The following is a 16,046-nucleotide window of genomic DNA, read 5'->3' as shown; positions in this document are numbered from 1 at the left end:
CATTTTCTCCCTTAATTGACCAGAAGAGAATACAAAGCAGCCAACAGGATCATCCTTAACCCAAGCCTGTGTAGGATAAATATGAAATAAACAATCATGTCACTTGAAGAAACCAACTGAAATGCCAGAAAAAATGTTGTCTCATAAACATTGTAAGTATGCGAGTGAAATTGCTGAATAAAATGTATTCATCAACACCATGTGGTCAAAACTCAGCAGTTTCATAAAAGTATCCCATACCCCCCTGCAAACAGTCGCTCACTGAGCAGGTAATCTCCAAAATCCTCGAGTAATTCTGACCTTGCATGAGTGTGTGTGTTTGTGAATGACAAGTGGCTTAACTACTAACTTAACTTGTCAGGGAGAGGAAATATTGGTTGCCCTGCCAAAAGATGTTGAGATATCTGTCAATTACCTTTGTTGACAAGGAATTCAAATCTAAAATAGTGCAGTTTTTTTGCATACTACATTACAAGACACACGGTATTAAAGATTTGGGTACAGCACATAATGCATAATGACCTTCAAGTTCATGGCAGAGCTTGGAGCCATCGAGTTGTAGATGGAGGAACGACCTCTGTAGATAGAGGTAATATGACAAATAAGCAAGTTGACTCGATGAATTAGCGGTCGTGGATAATTAGTGGTGGTACTTGGAGGACATAAAAGACCATATTTGGGTAACATGACCTAAGAACTCTTTGAAAGTGTTTTGATGCAGTAAGTGGCTACCACCAATTACCCAAGTATCAGCATTCCTTCATATGAGGGAAGGTGGTGACTGCAATGGTCAATGGAGCTACACTCATCCCACTGCAGGCGTGATAAAAATGACTTTAACCACCGCTATGTATATGACAACAGAAAACCACATTACCATTCTGAAGAACAATAGCTCAACAAAACTTTTTTCTTACATTGGTTAATGGAATGGAAGAAGTTATTGGGCGAGGCAACCAACTGCCAAGGTCATTTGCCCCATTAGGGATAGATGTGAATAATTTGGTAGGGATACGACAATGAGGGAAAACTGATGTTGGCATTAACCTACTCTTAATAACAGGTGCCAAGAGGTCCATAATTCAACATTCCATCAAACAGATGGCATACTCTCTGGAAGTGATCTGTGCATAACACCCCAAATAGGGATCAGACAACCACTGAAAAATCCTCCCACAATTGGGATTTGAACCCAAGCCCTTGGGGTGGAGAGCCAATAAATTAGCCACCATGCCATGCTGATACCTTTGATTGAAGTGACAAACATGATGAAACCCTCTTGAGTAAAATATTCAGAGGTAAACTAGTCTCCCCATTCAGATCTCCAGGCTGGCACTACTCTGAGAGAGCACAATTTTACAATCAATTAAGGGGTGGAACAGGAGTTTCTGATCACTCTGGGCATGGGGCAGGCTACAATATGTAGAGAGGCATAGAATGGGGTCAAATATTCTAGCGTAGGTGAAATAAAATGGCCAGTAGAAAAAGAGAAAGGAAAATTGAAGGCAGTGAAAATGTGGTGCTACAGAAGAGTGATGAAAATAAAATGGATTGACAAGATAATTAATGCAGTAGTTTGAAGAACAGGTTAGGAGAGAAGCACAAGGAGGACACTCACAAGAAGAATAGGAAAACTAATTGGTGAGTCCTGAGGCATGATAGCTCACTAACGACCAAGGATGCTTTACCCACTAGGCTACCATGCCAACACCTCAGGATACCAGAATAATAATAAAAACATCACAAATAAATGTAGGTCTCTTTTCAAAGTTAATGAAATTTCAAGGATTCTGCAACTCCGTGGTGTCAACACAACCTAGTTCACTTACAATGGCATCAGTCGCAACACTTTTCTAGGCAATCAATGCCTTAATTCCATGCTGCATTAATCCAGTATCCCAATTCAGTCACGTTATTTTAATGAAACTGACATGGGCACATTCATAAAAACTCAAGTATGAGTCCCAGCAGAAGAAACTTTTGCCCATACAAGACCTTGAAAAGGCTTTGACCCTGTTTTTTTCGCTCTTAGAATATCATTGAGAAAGCTTAAGAAAAACGTCTGCCCTTTTTCCATTATTGAATGCCTAAGTCTGAGCAATATACCTGGCATGTAAAGGATCAGATTATTTCCCTTCGCATAACTTCGTGAATTCTTCTTGAGACTTCCTCTGGGATAGGTATTCCATTCCTCACCAGATTAAAATCCTGAGAAGAATTCTTCCTTTGGTGCATTTTGCTCCCTTGAATACTTGCAGTGCTGGTAGCTAAACAACGTAATAAATAATGACGATATAAGACTTCAGAACATTACCTATTTTTTGGAACAAAAGATTTCCTCATTCTGCAAAGAGATTAACATAATTTGACCTGTCACCAACCGTAACAATTGTTTTCCTCAGCTGATCATATACAGGTAAATTTCTCGTATGAGGTCTACCCAATAGCTTTGAAACATTTTATACCTCTCTTAATATATCCCTCATTTAGACGAATATTATTTCAATTATTGTGCAAAAAGAAAAACTTACGCAATTTTACTAATTAATAAGGTAACCTTGCACAAGTAGTACAAAATTCCAAGACATGACTAGGTACAACATCAGATGCGTGTTTCCTTCCAAAGCACTGAAGGTAACCAAGGTTAAAATGAGCATGAAACCTCAAATTCTGAAGCAACTTCTCATTTCCCTATGTATTAATATGAAATTCTAGACTAAAATATCTTGGACGATCTCCGTCGAATGCCGATGCTCAGTATCCAAAGTTAAACACTCAATCCGATTATGGCCAGCCTATTACATACAATAGTGGCGGACATCATCAGCATTGCTTCAATGTGCTGTTTTTACCACAAGAAAAGAGATACTAAAAACAGGACACTGGGATTGATACATTATCAGAAAATTTCTTAAGTTATGTAGGATGCAATATTGCATGACATGTGAAGAATTGTGTATATTTAAGTAATTATGCAGTGTAAAATAAATAATTAAAGTCGTTTTCGAGAAGGTTATTGATGAACGATTAAATGGACACATGATAATAATAATAATACTAATACTTTATTCATTTTAAAAATGGTACAACCATATTAAATGTCGTCAATCGTAATATTACTTAATATATAAACATAAGTTCTTAAATGTGATGAAGATTGTCACAAAAGAATTCATCCAATGAGTAAAGTGGGTGAGCAAGTAACCAGGTATATACCATATTCTTGAAACTCTGGATGCCATCTGATTTCAACTGAGTAGGCAGATAGTTATACAGTCGTATGTTCATATTGTGAAATGTGTTGTAAGTTGATGACAATCTACAATAAGTAGTATTTAGATTCGATTTACCTCTTGTGGAATAGTTATGGAGGTTGGATCTTAATTGGTAAGTTTCTAGATTAACTTTCACATGAATCAGAGCCTTAAAGATATACAAACAAAATACAGTCATGATTCTATACCTAATAAAAAAAGGTTTGCAGGAATCACGTGGTGGTATATTAGCAAGAGAGCGAATTCTCTTTTGCAGTAGCAAAATTTGTTTAACATGAGGGGAATGACCCCATAACTCAACACCATAATTCAAATGACATTGAAAGAAGGCATGGTAAAGTGTTAAACGATACTCATTTGAAATGATAAAGTTGAGCTTTCTTAACATATAAACAGCTTTACTAAGTTTATTACAGGTCTGACTGATGTGAGTCTCCCAATTAAGTTTTGTATCAATATAAATTCCTAGTATTTTAGCAGTTTCAATATCAGTTGTTTTTGATTTAAGACTGCACACAATATGCTGAGTTTTGTTAGTATTTAATTGTAAATGATTAACATCAAACCATTCCTTAGCCTGTTTTTGGGTAGCGCTAGATCGTAACTTTGCATCTTCTGGATGTTGACACTTTTGCACAAAAGTAGTGTCATCAGCATATAAAACAGATCTAGGTTTCATATTACAGGGCAAATCATTAATCATGATAATGAAAAGTACTGGGCCAAGCACAGAGCCCTGTGGTACACCACATTTTACTTTAAGAGCTGCAGACCGACAGCCATCAAGTTCAAACTCAAATCTACGTACAAGTATATATGTTATATATATATATATATATATGTGTGTGTGTGTGTGTATATATGTGTATGTATATATATATATATATATATATATATATATATATATATATATATACCCAATACATTAACATGGCAACAGAAATAATATAATTATTGGCCAATGATTGCAAAAATTTTAAATCATTGGCCGTACATAAACTAACTCGTCTTCAATAGTATGATTATCAATGAGCAGTTTAGTTTCGCTTAAGAAAGATAAAGAATCACAAACCATATATATCTTGTAGACGGTATGGAAATTGTCAACAAACAGATGTCAATTATTACTAAATGGATACATAAATATATAATTTTATATATCAGGGACACTCTTCGGATTAAACCAGGTGGGATTAATACTCCATACGATTTTCCCATGAAATGTACAATGATTACCAACCTATCATTCCATTCTTAAAGAATTGTGTCTACAGGTAGATACCAACTTTTTTCCTCCGGAACAACTAATTATCGAGAAATCCTTCACGTTAGCAAATTTCTAGCCTATCTTCCCCACTTCTCTGCACTCGCTACAGGTGTCTTTTAATCATTTTAAATTGTGACATTAATATCTACTTTTAAAATTTTTTAATGGTTAAATCTTTAAAGTATAACTGAGAGAGGAGTGGATATACAGTTGCATGTATCAACAGAAGTATCTAAAATTCTTACTCTGCTTGTCGACTGTTTATTATATCTCCATAATTACAGTTTCGCGAAGGCGCCAGTTGTTCGTCGTTTTAGCTTTATTTTCATAGTTATCACCTGTTATGATATTGGTACCAGTGGTGCACAAAGCGGTGTCCGAATTTTGTCATAGTTGAAGTTCATATCTAATTTTTCCTTACAGATTTTTAAAGAAAGAGGTAGATTAGCTGAGAAAAGTTTCTTCAAGTTAAAAATGGCTAAACTAACCCGGGGATTACCCAACATTTCCAGTGAGTTAAAATGACAAATATTCAATTCCCAAGTCTGTTTTCTCTTTACTTAGATAGTCACATCATTTTATGCTAATGCCAAAACTTAATAATATCCTATCTGTTGTTGTCCCGTATAGTGGAAAAACTAGGTAGTTTAAATATTGCCATTCGCAGAAACACACCGGTTGCATCCAGGTAAAGTATCATATTTTTTTAAGTTTATATTGCCTGTTTTAAAAGTCTATTCACTTAAACTTGATATTTCAGGTGTTTGTGGGGGCTTTCATCTTTCCAACTGGATCATGTTAGATCACGTACATATGCGACAGCAGTGGCCGCCAAGGCTTTGAAAGATCTCAACGATCGCTTTAGAAACGAGTTGAATGCTATTAAGGGTGCCGGATTATTCAAAAATGAAAGAGTCATAACTTCTCCACAGGGTGTTCATGTGAATGTGGAAGGATACGGGACAGAGATGTTAAATTTTTGTGCCAACAACTACCTTGGACTTTCAGTAAGTCAAGTTTCTGAAAGAGTTGTCATTTTATGTCTTGACTATATATTGATCGGCTTTAGAAATGAGATTTCATACCCATTAATTGTAATTATCATTATTATAAAAATAATTTATTCCTGAAATCATCCAGACTGCAATATTTTCAAATTGTTATAAGAGATTCCTGGCTAAGTATCCCAATTTTTTTCTCAAAATGTAAAAAATCCTAATTATTTTACCCTTGCTTCATTTCATTAGAATCATCCTGAGATTGTAAGGGCTGGAAAGTCTGGCTTGGATCAGTATGGTGCTGGACTTAGTTCTGTTCGTTTCATATGTGGTACCCAGTCATTGCATAAGGTAATATGATTTCAAATGAATTATGGGGGAACTTAATTTTCATTATAGGTAACTCTGTCTCATTTGGCACATCAATAATTTCAAGGCAGCATAAGTGGGTTTTTATGATAAAAATCTCTAGCAAAGTGACATAAACACTACAATACATTATTTAGATAATTAAAATCTGTTCAGCCGGTTTATACGGTAATCCAGTGAGATACAAAAAGGAATCAAGGGGAATGGGAATTAAATGTGGCCAAGAATATAATCATCAATTAAGGTCAGGGTTGTACCTTGAAAATCGATAATTTTCAATGATATTAATCAAAAGAAAACTGACTGAAAAGATTAAAGGTGTGATATTTTGTGATTGTGAAACATCTCTGTTTCGCCAAATTATGACAATAAACTTTTTGAGATTCATGTGACTTGAAGAGCTGTCGGTGTGACGTTTACACCGTTCTTATCCCAATTTATCAATCAAATGTTCCACAGAGTTCCCTGATTTACATTTTATTTGGATTTGTGAATTTTTATTTAATCATCTGTCTTTAATTACAATGAATGAACCTAACCTTATTTACCACACTTTAATTTTAAATTTGTCTTTTCATAATTTTGTAAGTATGGAGAAAACAAATAATCCAGAAAACAAATGAATTTCAATTACTAGTCATAAAACCAGTCTACTTGTAAATGTTTATCCACTCTTCCTATTGGTTTACGATGTGTCTCAGTTTTTTTCTCATTGCCCCAAGTAAATTTGATTTTTTTTAAACCAATTCCCATGATTTTACTTTGGATTTGTTTTTGAAGGACTTGGAAAAAAAACTTTCTGAATTCCATGGTCGTGAGGATACCATATTATATGCTAGCTGTTTTGATGCTAATGCTGGACTCTTTGAAGTAATATGCTCTTCACCAGATGATGCCATAATCTCAGATGAACTCAATCATGCTTCAATCATTGATGGTATCCGTCTTACCAAAACTAAAAAGTTCCGATATGCTCACCGGGATATGAAAGGTAAATAATAATTTTTGTTGATCTTAAGATCGATTGCCCTCCATAACTTTTACATTTTTACTTAGTTCTCTTTGTTCACATTATGCTCAGCAAAGTAAAGTTTGTGCTTTTTTAATTGATTTAGTCATATGCAGGCATATTGTCATTCCCAATGTTCTCAAGTTTTATTGTGTGATCATTTGAACAGCATTTTAGGGTAGCTCAAAAACTCCAAATAGGAGTAGCCATGGGCCTATCCATTTTGTTTCCTTCTATTATTGACATTATGAATCATAACACAACAGTCAAAACTAAGCCTCAGTTAAGTAAGGTTTGATTGATGATCTCATAACATTAAAATATGCGTGTAAAGTTTCATTCATGAGTCATATTACCTAGCAATTCAAGGGAGTCCAAGTAGTTTCCATTTTCATTTGCATTTAAGATTTAATTTTACATTCAATTCAAAATAACATTCCTTTTATGAAATTGTCTCACAATAGGGAAAATGTGGAGATACTAAGTTTCCCAGTTTTTTTGCATTTTATCAACTCTTGGCTAGATCACTTGAGCTTGGTCTTTTGTTTGAAATATAGGATACTTACTCCCTGAATTCTTCGTATGCTAGAGGATGGCAATTTTAAAATTGCCATTGAACTCATCATTATGTTCCCCCATTTCCTGGGTTGCTTTCTTTCTCGGCATCAGTTTCATTTCATAAAACCTGCTGTCCATTCTCCATTCCTGTAAATTCCACATTATAATAATATTATCTTTCTCCCTGCAAACACCGCAACAATGGTGTTGGTGTATCATATATTTCTACTGTTCTATCGTTCTTCATATCTTTTGTAGCAGTGAATGCTTCTTCCACCTTGATAATCACTTTCATACAATCACACTTTGACATTTCTGAATGTTCTCGGATTCTGGAGGGAGATATGATCCAGCTATGAATGAATGGCATTTTACTTAATAGATGAAAATTTTACTCTAAATTATAAGAAGACTATAATCTTAATTGTTGTTTTTCTATGGTGAAGATCTGGAAAATAAATTGAAAGAAGCTGGAAATTCAAGGACAAAAATTATTGTTACTGATGGAGTCTTTTCCATGGATGGAAATGTAGCTCCATTACCTGATATACTTGAACTTGCCAAAAAGTATGGAGCGCTTACATTTATAGATGAATGCCATGCTACAGGCTTTTTTGGCGCAACAGGCAGGTGAGATGACAGAGCAGTGAATTACTAGTTGTCCATGTATATAAAATTTAATCTTATTAATGTTTGAGTCATTAATTTTATTTTTCAATTTTATCCTAAATAAGTTAACATTTTCCTCTTGTGTTGCATTTTAAGAATGATAATATTGCTTTGTATTGGTTACGAAGAACTTTTGGCTGCTTAAAGGGTTGTCATGTTCATACTTGATGAAAAAGTAGCCCTCTATTTAGTATTTAACAGAATATTTATGTTTGAGAGCAAATGCTAGAGACCAAAAGAGCTGTGTTGTTTATTATCATTCTTTAAAATTATCATACATTTGAAAGCAAGTTGTGTTCCTTGTGGTCAATGGATAACCAATAACTGTGTAAACTAGCATGTAAAATCCCTTTGTGGAATGTTCCGCATTCTGAAGGGGGAGAAAGCTGGGCAGATCTTAGGAAAGAGGCGGGGAACCCAAATTTTATAGGCAGAAATGATCACAAATTTAAGGTAAAATGCCGGGCACAGAGGACAAATAAAAAAAATTTCTTTTCTGAATAGAACAATTGTTGATTGGAACACCTTACCTGCAAAAGTATTCGAGCCCTTTCCTAACAGAGTGTATACTTTTAAGAATAGATGTAAGGTATATATGTAATAATTTGATTGATGTGTGGTGTATTGTATTATATGTAATAGCTTAATTTTTTTAATTTATCTTTTTTTCTTGCTGATTAATGGTTGTAAATGGGATGGGGATTAGCTTGTTTTGTTAAAGAGATTTGTGTTTTGAAGTCCGATTTTATCTTTTGCGATTATTTGGGACTTGTGTGCCACCTGACACTATCAGCACATGTGTAATAATAATAATAATAATAATGTATTTTGTAACCAGTAATGTGGAAAATCCCATGGAGACCATACCTCTCAACTAGCTCATTTTATTGATACAGTGTGGTCCACTGTTTTTTATCAGGTATCATTATTAGTATCATCGGTAATCTACTAGTTTAGGTAGGTTTCGGATGGGCACAACAACCAAATAATTCTCTTTTTTCAGGTGTAGCCTCCGTTAAATGTTTTTAGTTGTCATTGCCAGATATTGAAAATTATTCTTTTGATGCATGCAGGGGTACAGAAGAATATTTTGGATTACCTCCTGGCTCTGTGGACATACTGAATTCTACCCTGGGGAAAGCTTTAGGTGGAGCTGCTGGTGGATATACAACTGCAAGTAAAGAGATTTGTGAAATGCTAAGGCAGAGGTCGCGCCCGTATCTTTTTTCAAATTCTCTTCCTCCTCCTGTTGTTTCATCTGCTGCAAAGGTTTGTGATCCTTCCATGGAATAAATTTTAAAATATTCTTTCCCTTTTAATGTTTTTTCCTTCCATCATTATTAAAAAATGTTCTGAAAGCATATAGTTTGATGTGTGGAAGCATGTATGCACTTAACCAGTCCATAATAGTCTCTCTTGCGCCACACTTATTCTCCAGTGGTAATGTTTAATAATTACAAAAGAATCAGTTTTAAATGCTACCATTTCAGACACTGCCTTACCTAAAATGCAATTTTTCTCAATCCCTAGAAATTTTCTGTAGTGGCATTAACAAAATCCCCCGCGTAAGCAGCAACTTTAAGAGCACTAATGTCATTTACATCCCTGATGGCTCTCCAACTGTCTCTTGATGATCATCTGCTTCCCTCTGTATGCTGATTGGAGGGGATTTTTGGAAACTGATTACCTTATTTGCAGCTCTATCCATGTGTGTTTCTATCTCCGTTTCAACTGCATCTCTCACAATGTACTAGTGAACATTAATTGTTCTTGAATGTAATCATTGTTTTGTGGTTTTGTTAGAAATGTTAGTGGTGACTTTTCAAAGAAAGTCCAAAAAACCATTCTTCCAAAATATGACTTTAATGGGACTCACATCATTCTCTCTGTAAGAGTTCACTTGTTCTTTAAATATCCCATGTTCATCATCAGCATAGATAAAGATATCTAGGAATAGGAAAAAAATGCATGAGATCTTTGATATAAATGGGAAATACTGTGGAATATCTGGGTGGGAATTATTCTTACTGTTCTCTTCTTAGCTAGGCAAAAATTTAAAATTACATTTGTAAAGATAACTAAATGCTTTGAAACTTCATTATACTTTTTGAAGATGCAAGTTTGAAATAACTTGTCTCTCTAAAAAATTTTAATTTCACAAAATCAAAAGGTGTAATGGTATTTGATGTTTTAATATGAACATTTTTGTACTATCCAGACTTCCCAATTATCGTTTCATTGCTATGCAACAAATTATTCATTAATTATCTACCCTGCATAATTTTAATCAGTATATCATGATAGGAATATGAATCCATATGAAAGATCCTTTGCATTATTCATCCTTAGCCAGTTACTTATATTTTCATGGCTATGTGATTGGTTCAGATTTCTGAGGAAAATATTTTCTGCTTTTCACTTGATAGTTCTGTGTTCTTGTTAAACTATCACTCTACCCTCATAAAAATGGCTGAAAAGTGAAAAAATTGTGCTTTCCATTTGTAAAAAGCAAATTAATGACAAGGAATGAAAATGGAGGGTCTCTGTATGTATCTGTTTATATCATGGCCATATTTTCCACATATTTTGGTTATCTGTGTTTTTCCTGAATGTATCCCTGCTTCATCTTGCATCCATGCAGCACGGACAATCAAGAATTAACTGTATTTTAAGCCTGAAGGGGTGGAGTAAATCACCGCCAAGTAGTCTTATCAATCTACATCTTAAAATCATTCTCGTGATGAGTCAATCACAAGAAAAAGGCAGAATAGATTGCCACTACATATTTTGAAAGACTAAGGTGATATTCAGCGGGTGTATGATGGTTCAGCAGGTGCAGCTGTATAGGTTTAAAACTGCTATATTTGTCCTTGAAGAAAACCTGTTAATCATGAAGTTGCTTAGTGCTGTATCACCATTACACTGCTGCACTTCATTCTTACATGAGGGTTGTATTTTAAGCTTAATATTAGATGAAGTCAAATTCAGGCACAAAAAATTTAACATTACAGACCTGAAAATTGTAATGAGGAAAACTGAGTAAAAACAGTGCTGTCAACTTTGCTCAAATACTGATGGTGCCAATAAAGTTAGACCTAAGTTGAGTAAACATGGTTGATATGATAAAGTCTGGAGCTATTCTTGTGATTTTACACTTCACAAGGAAGGATGGACGCCACCCTTAACTTATGGAATAGTGCTACCATTTGGTAATGTTTCTATCCACCACATCACGCTTGAGACTATGCAATTTGCTCATGAAGAAATCAAGGCCATTGGATCATACTCTTTGACATGAGCTCATGGAAGAATACATGTGCCAAAGAAACTGTAATCTATGCTTCTGGGAACTGTGCAGTGCTCTCTCCAGAGTAAATGGTATCTTTTAAAGCCATGACTTGAAAATTCTTACTTTGAACTGAAATTGTTAAGGCAAATGGAGTTAGACATAGTTTGATATCTGATTTAGAGCATTCATTATGTCTGCTGTTTTGTTTTCATTTTTCAAACCCATGATTATAAAAGTATTGAGGTAATTTAATTAATTCTTGTTACTTTTATTAACGTGAGAGTAATTAAATTACTCATCTTGTTAATGATGATGTAAAAAATATAAAATTTTTGGTGGTGAAGTATTTAGCATTTCTAAAACACTACGATGCGGTTCATGTCAGTTCCTTCAAAAGAATCTTAAGCAGGTTTGACTGCATCTTTTTTGAAGGTCGTGGACATGCTCATGGAAAGTCCAGAGTTGGTCAGCAAGGTGCATTCAGGGACTAATCATTTTCGTGAGGGAATGAAGAAGCTGGGCTTCAAGGTCATCGGTGATCCTTCACATCCTATATGCCCCGTCATGCTTGGAGATGCCAAGTTAACTTCCAAATTTGCCAGTAAAATGCAAGGTGTGTATTGTGAACCTCTAATTGTGTGTGATCAATCATATGCCAGGTCCTGTTGTTATATTTAATTTTGTTGAGTGTTAGTAAGTACATCCTCTGAAAAAGATAAATGTGTCTACTCTAACAATCCAATCAGGGTCAACACTCAAATAGAAATATCTGGAAATCATATTGGAGTGAGTAGTCATTCCTTTCTCCATGTACTTTGAAAATAATATGGAGTTGACTTAAGTTATTGCAAAAAATGTGGGAAATGAGATTTGGAAATGCTTGATGAAAATTACATTTATTTAGTTTTCACAGTTGTGCATAGCGAAGACTATTGTAAAAGCATTAGTCCAAATACTGTATACATATTTGTTGTCTCTGGCCTAACTTCATGGAATTTACATGACAATGAAATTATTGACTTTTTAATTCCACACACTTTATTTAGAACACCACCCAGGTTTCAATGTTGAGCATTATCATCAGGTAATTCTCACAGAAACCAACTACTTGGTGTATATACCTTATGAGTGGGGGAGGGGTGTTGGTCTGAGAGGAAGGCTGGAGGAGTGAAAAGGTTAAATGTAGATGGGAAGGAAAGAGAATTACAGCTTTTGGTGTCAATTGTTGAATTGAAATATTGATAGGCCTATAGAGGGAGACAAAATTTCGTTGGCAAGTTCGTCCTTGCAATGGACACATTAAAAAATTTATAACTGCTCCAATGCATTGAGTCTTTAACCTTTATTTTCATAACAGGGAATTTTGTATCCCTCCCACTCTCCATTCCTAGATCTACCTCTCTTTCAACTCAACAATTGACACAGAGAGCTGTAATGATCTTTCCCTCCCAGCTACATTTTGATTTTTACCCCCTTCCCCCGCTCAGAGAGTATATATACTTAGTAGTTGGCATCTGTGAGGACCACCTAATGATGATATTCAACGTCAAAACCTAGGGGGGGTTCTAAATAAAGCATGTGGGATTACAAAGTCAATAATATCATTTCATTTCAATACTGTACACTTATTCATATCCTGCTAAGTACAGCAAAATTCAAGGTATCTGTGGGTGATAAAATGTGTGAGTTATAAATGCAAAACTACATCAGCGAAAGAAATAAATGTCATGTCATATTTTTCAAGTTGTAAATTTATTAGTTTCTGAGAATATGCTCCAAGGGATGACCAAGAAGGATGTAATGAGCTTCCCCAGCAAGGGTACTTATTTTTACTGTTATGTCTTGTTTTTATAGGTATTTTAGTTATATATGTACTAACAACGGCATATTTTTTATTTTGTTTTAGATAAAGGCATATATGTTGTTGGATTTAGCTATCCAGTTGTACCCAAAGAAAAGGCAAGGATCAGGGTTCAGATTTCTGCTGCACATTCAAAGGAGGACATCAACCGAGCATTGAATGCATTTGAATCCATAGGGAAGGAATTGGGAGTGATTTAAATCCATTCAGTTTCATTGTTTACAACTGAGAAGATCAGAGAAGTTGAAAGGAAGAAAGTTGAAGCAGGTGCAAGTTTTGAAAAGATGCTCACTATGGATCAAGTGTCTGTTCTCGGCCTTTGTTGTTAGTTAGTGATGTTTGGGTGCAAAAAATATAGTGGCCAAAAATAGGCCATAGTCTCATGCTGTATCTTCAGTATTGTCTCTCCCTCTCTAATTTGTTCTTAAAGATCTGATTTTAAACAAACACATTTTCAATTTTTGTTGAACATATGTGGAGATTTATTGAGGTTTATTTTGCTCACTAGTATCTAATTTTTGAGTGAACTGAAAAAGCACATTTTGTGATATTAAATGTTTTCATGGTTTTTAGCATGTTTTGTATGGATGAATTGTTGGTGTAATTATATAATCTATTCTATATAAGGCTTCATATTCATTCATTTTATTAGATTAATGTTAAAAGTAGGTGCATACATGCACTCTAGTATTTTGGTGATCAAGGGAAGCATGGTTACAAATCAATAAAAAAAATTGCATCTGTAGTTTTAGTCATTCAAATTGTAAGCACATTGTCAGATATGGTGACAGTGACTTATATCAAGAATTTTCTAAACACAAAGTTGCCCATAATTTGTGTGAAACTTTTAATATAATTTGTGGTAAAATGGATCTAAAAGTTCACAAAATATTTACATAAGCTGGATTACATTTGTTGATAACTTAAGTCTTGTATTTTTTTACAGAATCAATTTTTTTCCATTTAACTAAAGGTGAAATTTGTAAACTTGGCACTGTAGTACAACTAATGGTTTTCTTGACTTTGACCAATAAGCATTTTAGTGTATGTACTTTTGGCTGTGAAAATACATATTTTAAATTTTTAAAACCTTTGTTTTATTTGAAGTTGAATATCCCATTTAAAAATAATAGGTTTAAGCTCAATTTCCTCTATTAAAACATCAATACTGCTGCCTTCCCAGAAAAATATTCAATTAGTTAGTTCTAACAATGAGTGATTTTTAATGAATCATATAGAAGGGAAAACAAAGATATGTCAGTGTTTAAAGCCATGCGTGCCAGTTTATGGGACATAGGTTTCACCTACACTACCACGGCATACTGAGAGGATAAAGTGCATATAAAAATATTTGAGAAAAGCCAGCTTACTAGAGTGCTTGACCATCCATTATGAGTCCTGTTACTTCGAACAGCTAATTAATGCCATTTATTCTTTCACAGATAGCTATTGTTAAGGTGATAACAGTGTTGGCATCCTAATTAAAAGCAATCCTAACGTAACCATCCATGCATTTCTACTCATTATGCAAATTACTCACCCTGCGAGGTGCTCATTCAGTAAGGTATCTTCATACCTATATCTGTGTCGTTAAGGCCAAGAAAAAATTAGTCTATGGACTAATAATTTCATTTTACAAAGCTCTGCATTTTATTAATCTTTTAAAGGGGGGTTGAATGAGATATGCAACTTTGCCATTCAATACCCACTTGGTTAGTCCTTCTGACAACTTTCTGTGCTCAATGGTACTTTCATTCCATGAAATTGATTTCCAGAATTTGGCAAACTGACTGAAATGAATTATTTTCAGCAAAGAAAAAGAATGGACTAAATTACTTATAGGCAAATTTTTTTTTTGCATTTTAGTGACTGTATTATTTTTTTATCATTTTAACTCTAATTTAAATGACTCCCTGGAATCACTAACTCAAACAGATCATTCTTAGAAAAATAACACCAGTTCTCAATAAAGTCAAAGTATAAGACCTGTTATTTTTTCTGATACAAAATTTTCATTCCTGCCATATCATGTCTTGGTATTCTCCAAATATGGCTTTAGAAAACTCCTTGGAACCCTTACATATTTTTATGATAAACAAGTCACTCAAAGTTTTCACACTATTCAACACTCTTGAGTCAGAAAAATGGTATGGGGAGTTTTATGATGTATATTTCGACAATGTCATTTCCAAATATACCACCAGACAGCTACTCTGCTTTCAAATTTGAAATAGATATCCATATAGCATCCCCTGATGCTAGTACAGAGGGGGATGAATTCTATTGAAAACTTAAAGATATTACAGTTCGGTAGCAAGCATTTTCTAAGCATTAAATCAGAGTACATAAAGAGTTGCAAGGAAGTAGTAGGGCAAATATTCCAATAAATAGTTGAATAAAATAAGAATGTTTGGAGTTGTGATTCATTAATGTATGATTTTGAAGTTCTTCATGCATTTAAGTGCGCTAACTATAGTGTTTAACAATATTAAAACAATGTTGCAGTTTCAGTGGCAAAAACTAAAGAGCTTATGTAAAAGTAATAATTCAACAATTTTTAAAATGGTGATTTCATATTCATTCATTTGATGTCAAATTTAAAATATGCCAACCACACATCAACCACAATGCATCAACTCGATAGTCTCTCCTAGCCACCAAACCCTCCTTCACCATCTCCTAACCTCAGGCAGTAGTTCAACGGGTGTTCGATCCACCAGAGGAAGGCTGAGGTGGTTCCATTTTTCTTGC

The 16,046-nt window shown here is 34.4% G+C and overlaps 1 protein-coding gene across 1 annotated transcript; it reads left to right on the top strand.

The window, feature by feature from the left end:
• The first annotated feature begins 4,632 nt into the window (after positions 1 to 4,632).
• Gcat (Glycine C-acetyltransferase) lies at positions 4,633 to 14,378 on the top strand. Its single transcript, XM_071583443.1, has 10 exons — positions 4,633 to 4,651; positions 4,966 to 5,053; positions 5,173 to 5,230; positions 5,303 to 5,549; positions 5,790 to 5,891; positions 6,690 to 6,900; positions 7,923 to 8,106; positions 9,219 to 9,414; positions 11,867 to 12,047; positions 13,341 to 14,378. Exons 2-10 carry the CDS (start codon positions 5,017 to 5,019, stop codon positions 13,493 to 13,495), a joined length of 1,371 nt encoding a protein of 456 aa, XP_071439544.1. The 5' UTR covers positions 4,633 to 4,651; positions 4,966 to 5,016; the 3' UTR covers positions 13,496 to 14,378.
• The last annotated feature ends 1,668 nt before the right edge of the window (positions 14,379 to 16,046 follow it).

This window comes from Hetaerina americana, unplaced genomic scaffold (assembly GCF_022747635.1).
Source record: "Hetaerina americana unplaced genomic scaffold, ioHetAmer1.1.p SCAF_14, whole genome shotgun sequence".
NCBI lineage: Eukaryota > Metazoa > Arthropoda > Insecta > Odonata > Calopterygidae > Hetaerina > Hetaerina americana.
The sequence above is the reverse complement of the archived record's forward strand: the minus strand, read 5'-3'. Positions and strand labels throughout refer to the sequence as shown.

Bases quoted from the DNA above. Each gene is read 5' to 3' on its own strand.
- Gcat (XM_071583443.1), top strand. From the start codon at position 5,017: ATGGCTAAACTAACCCGGGGATTACCCAACATTTCCA. The intron at 5,054-5,172 runs GTGAGTTAAAAT...TGTCCCGTATAG, and splicing joins GGGATTACCCAACATTTCCA to TGGAAAAACTAGGTAGTTTA. The intron at 12,048-13,340 runs GTGTGTATTGTG...ATTTTGTTTTAG, and splicing joins ATTTGCCAGTAAAATGCAAG to ATAAAGGCATATATGTTGTT.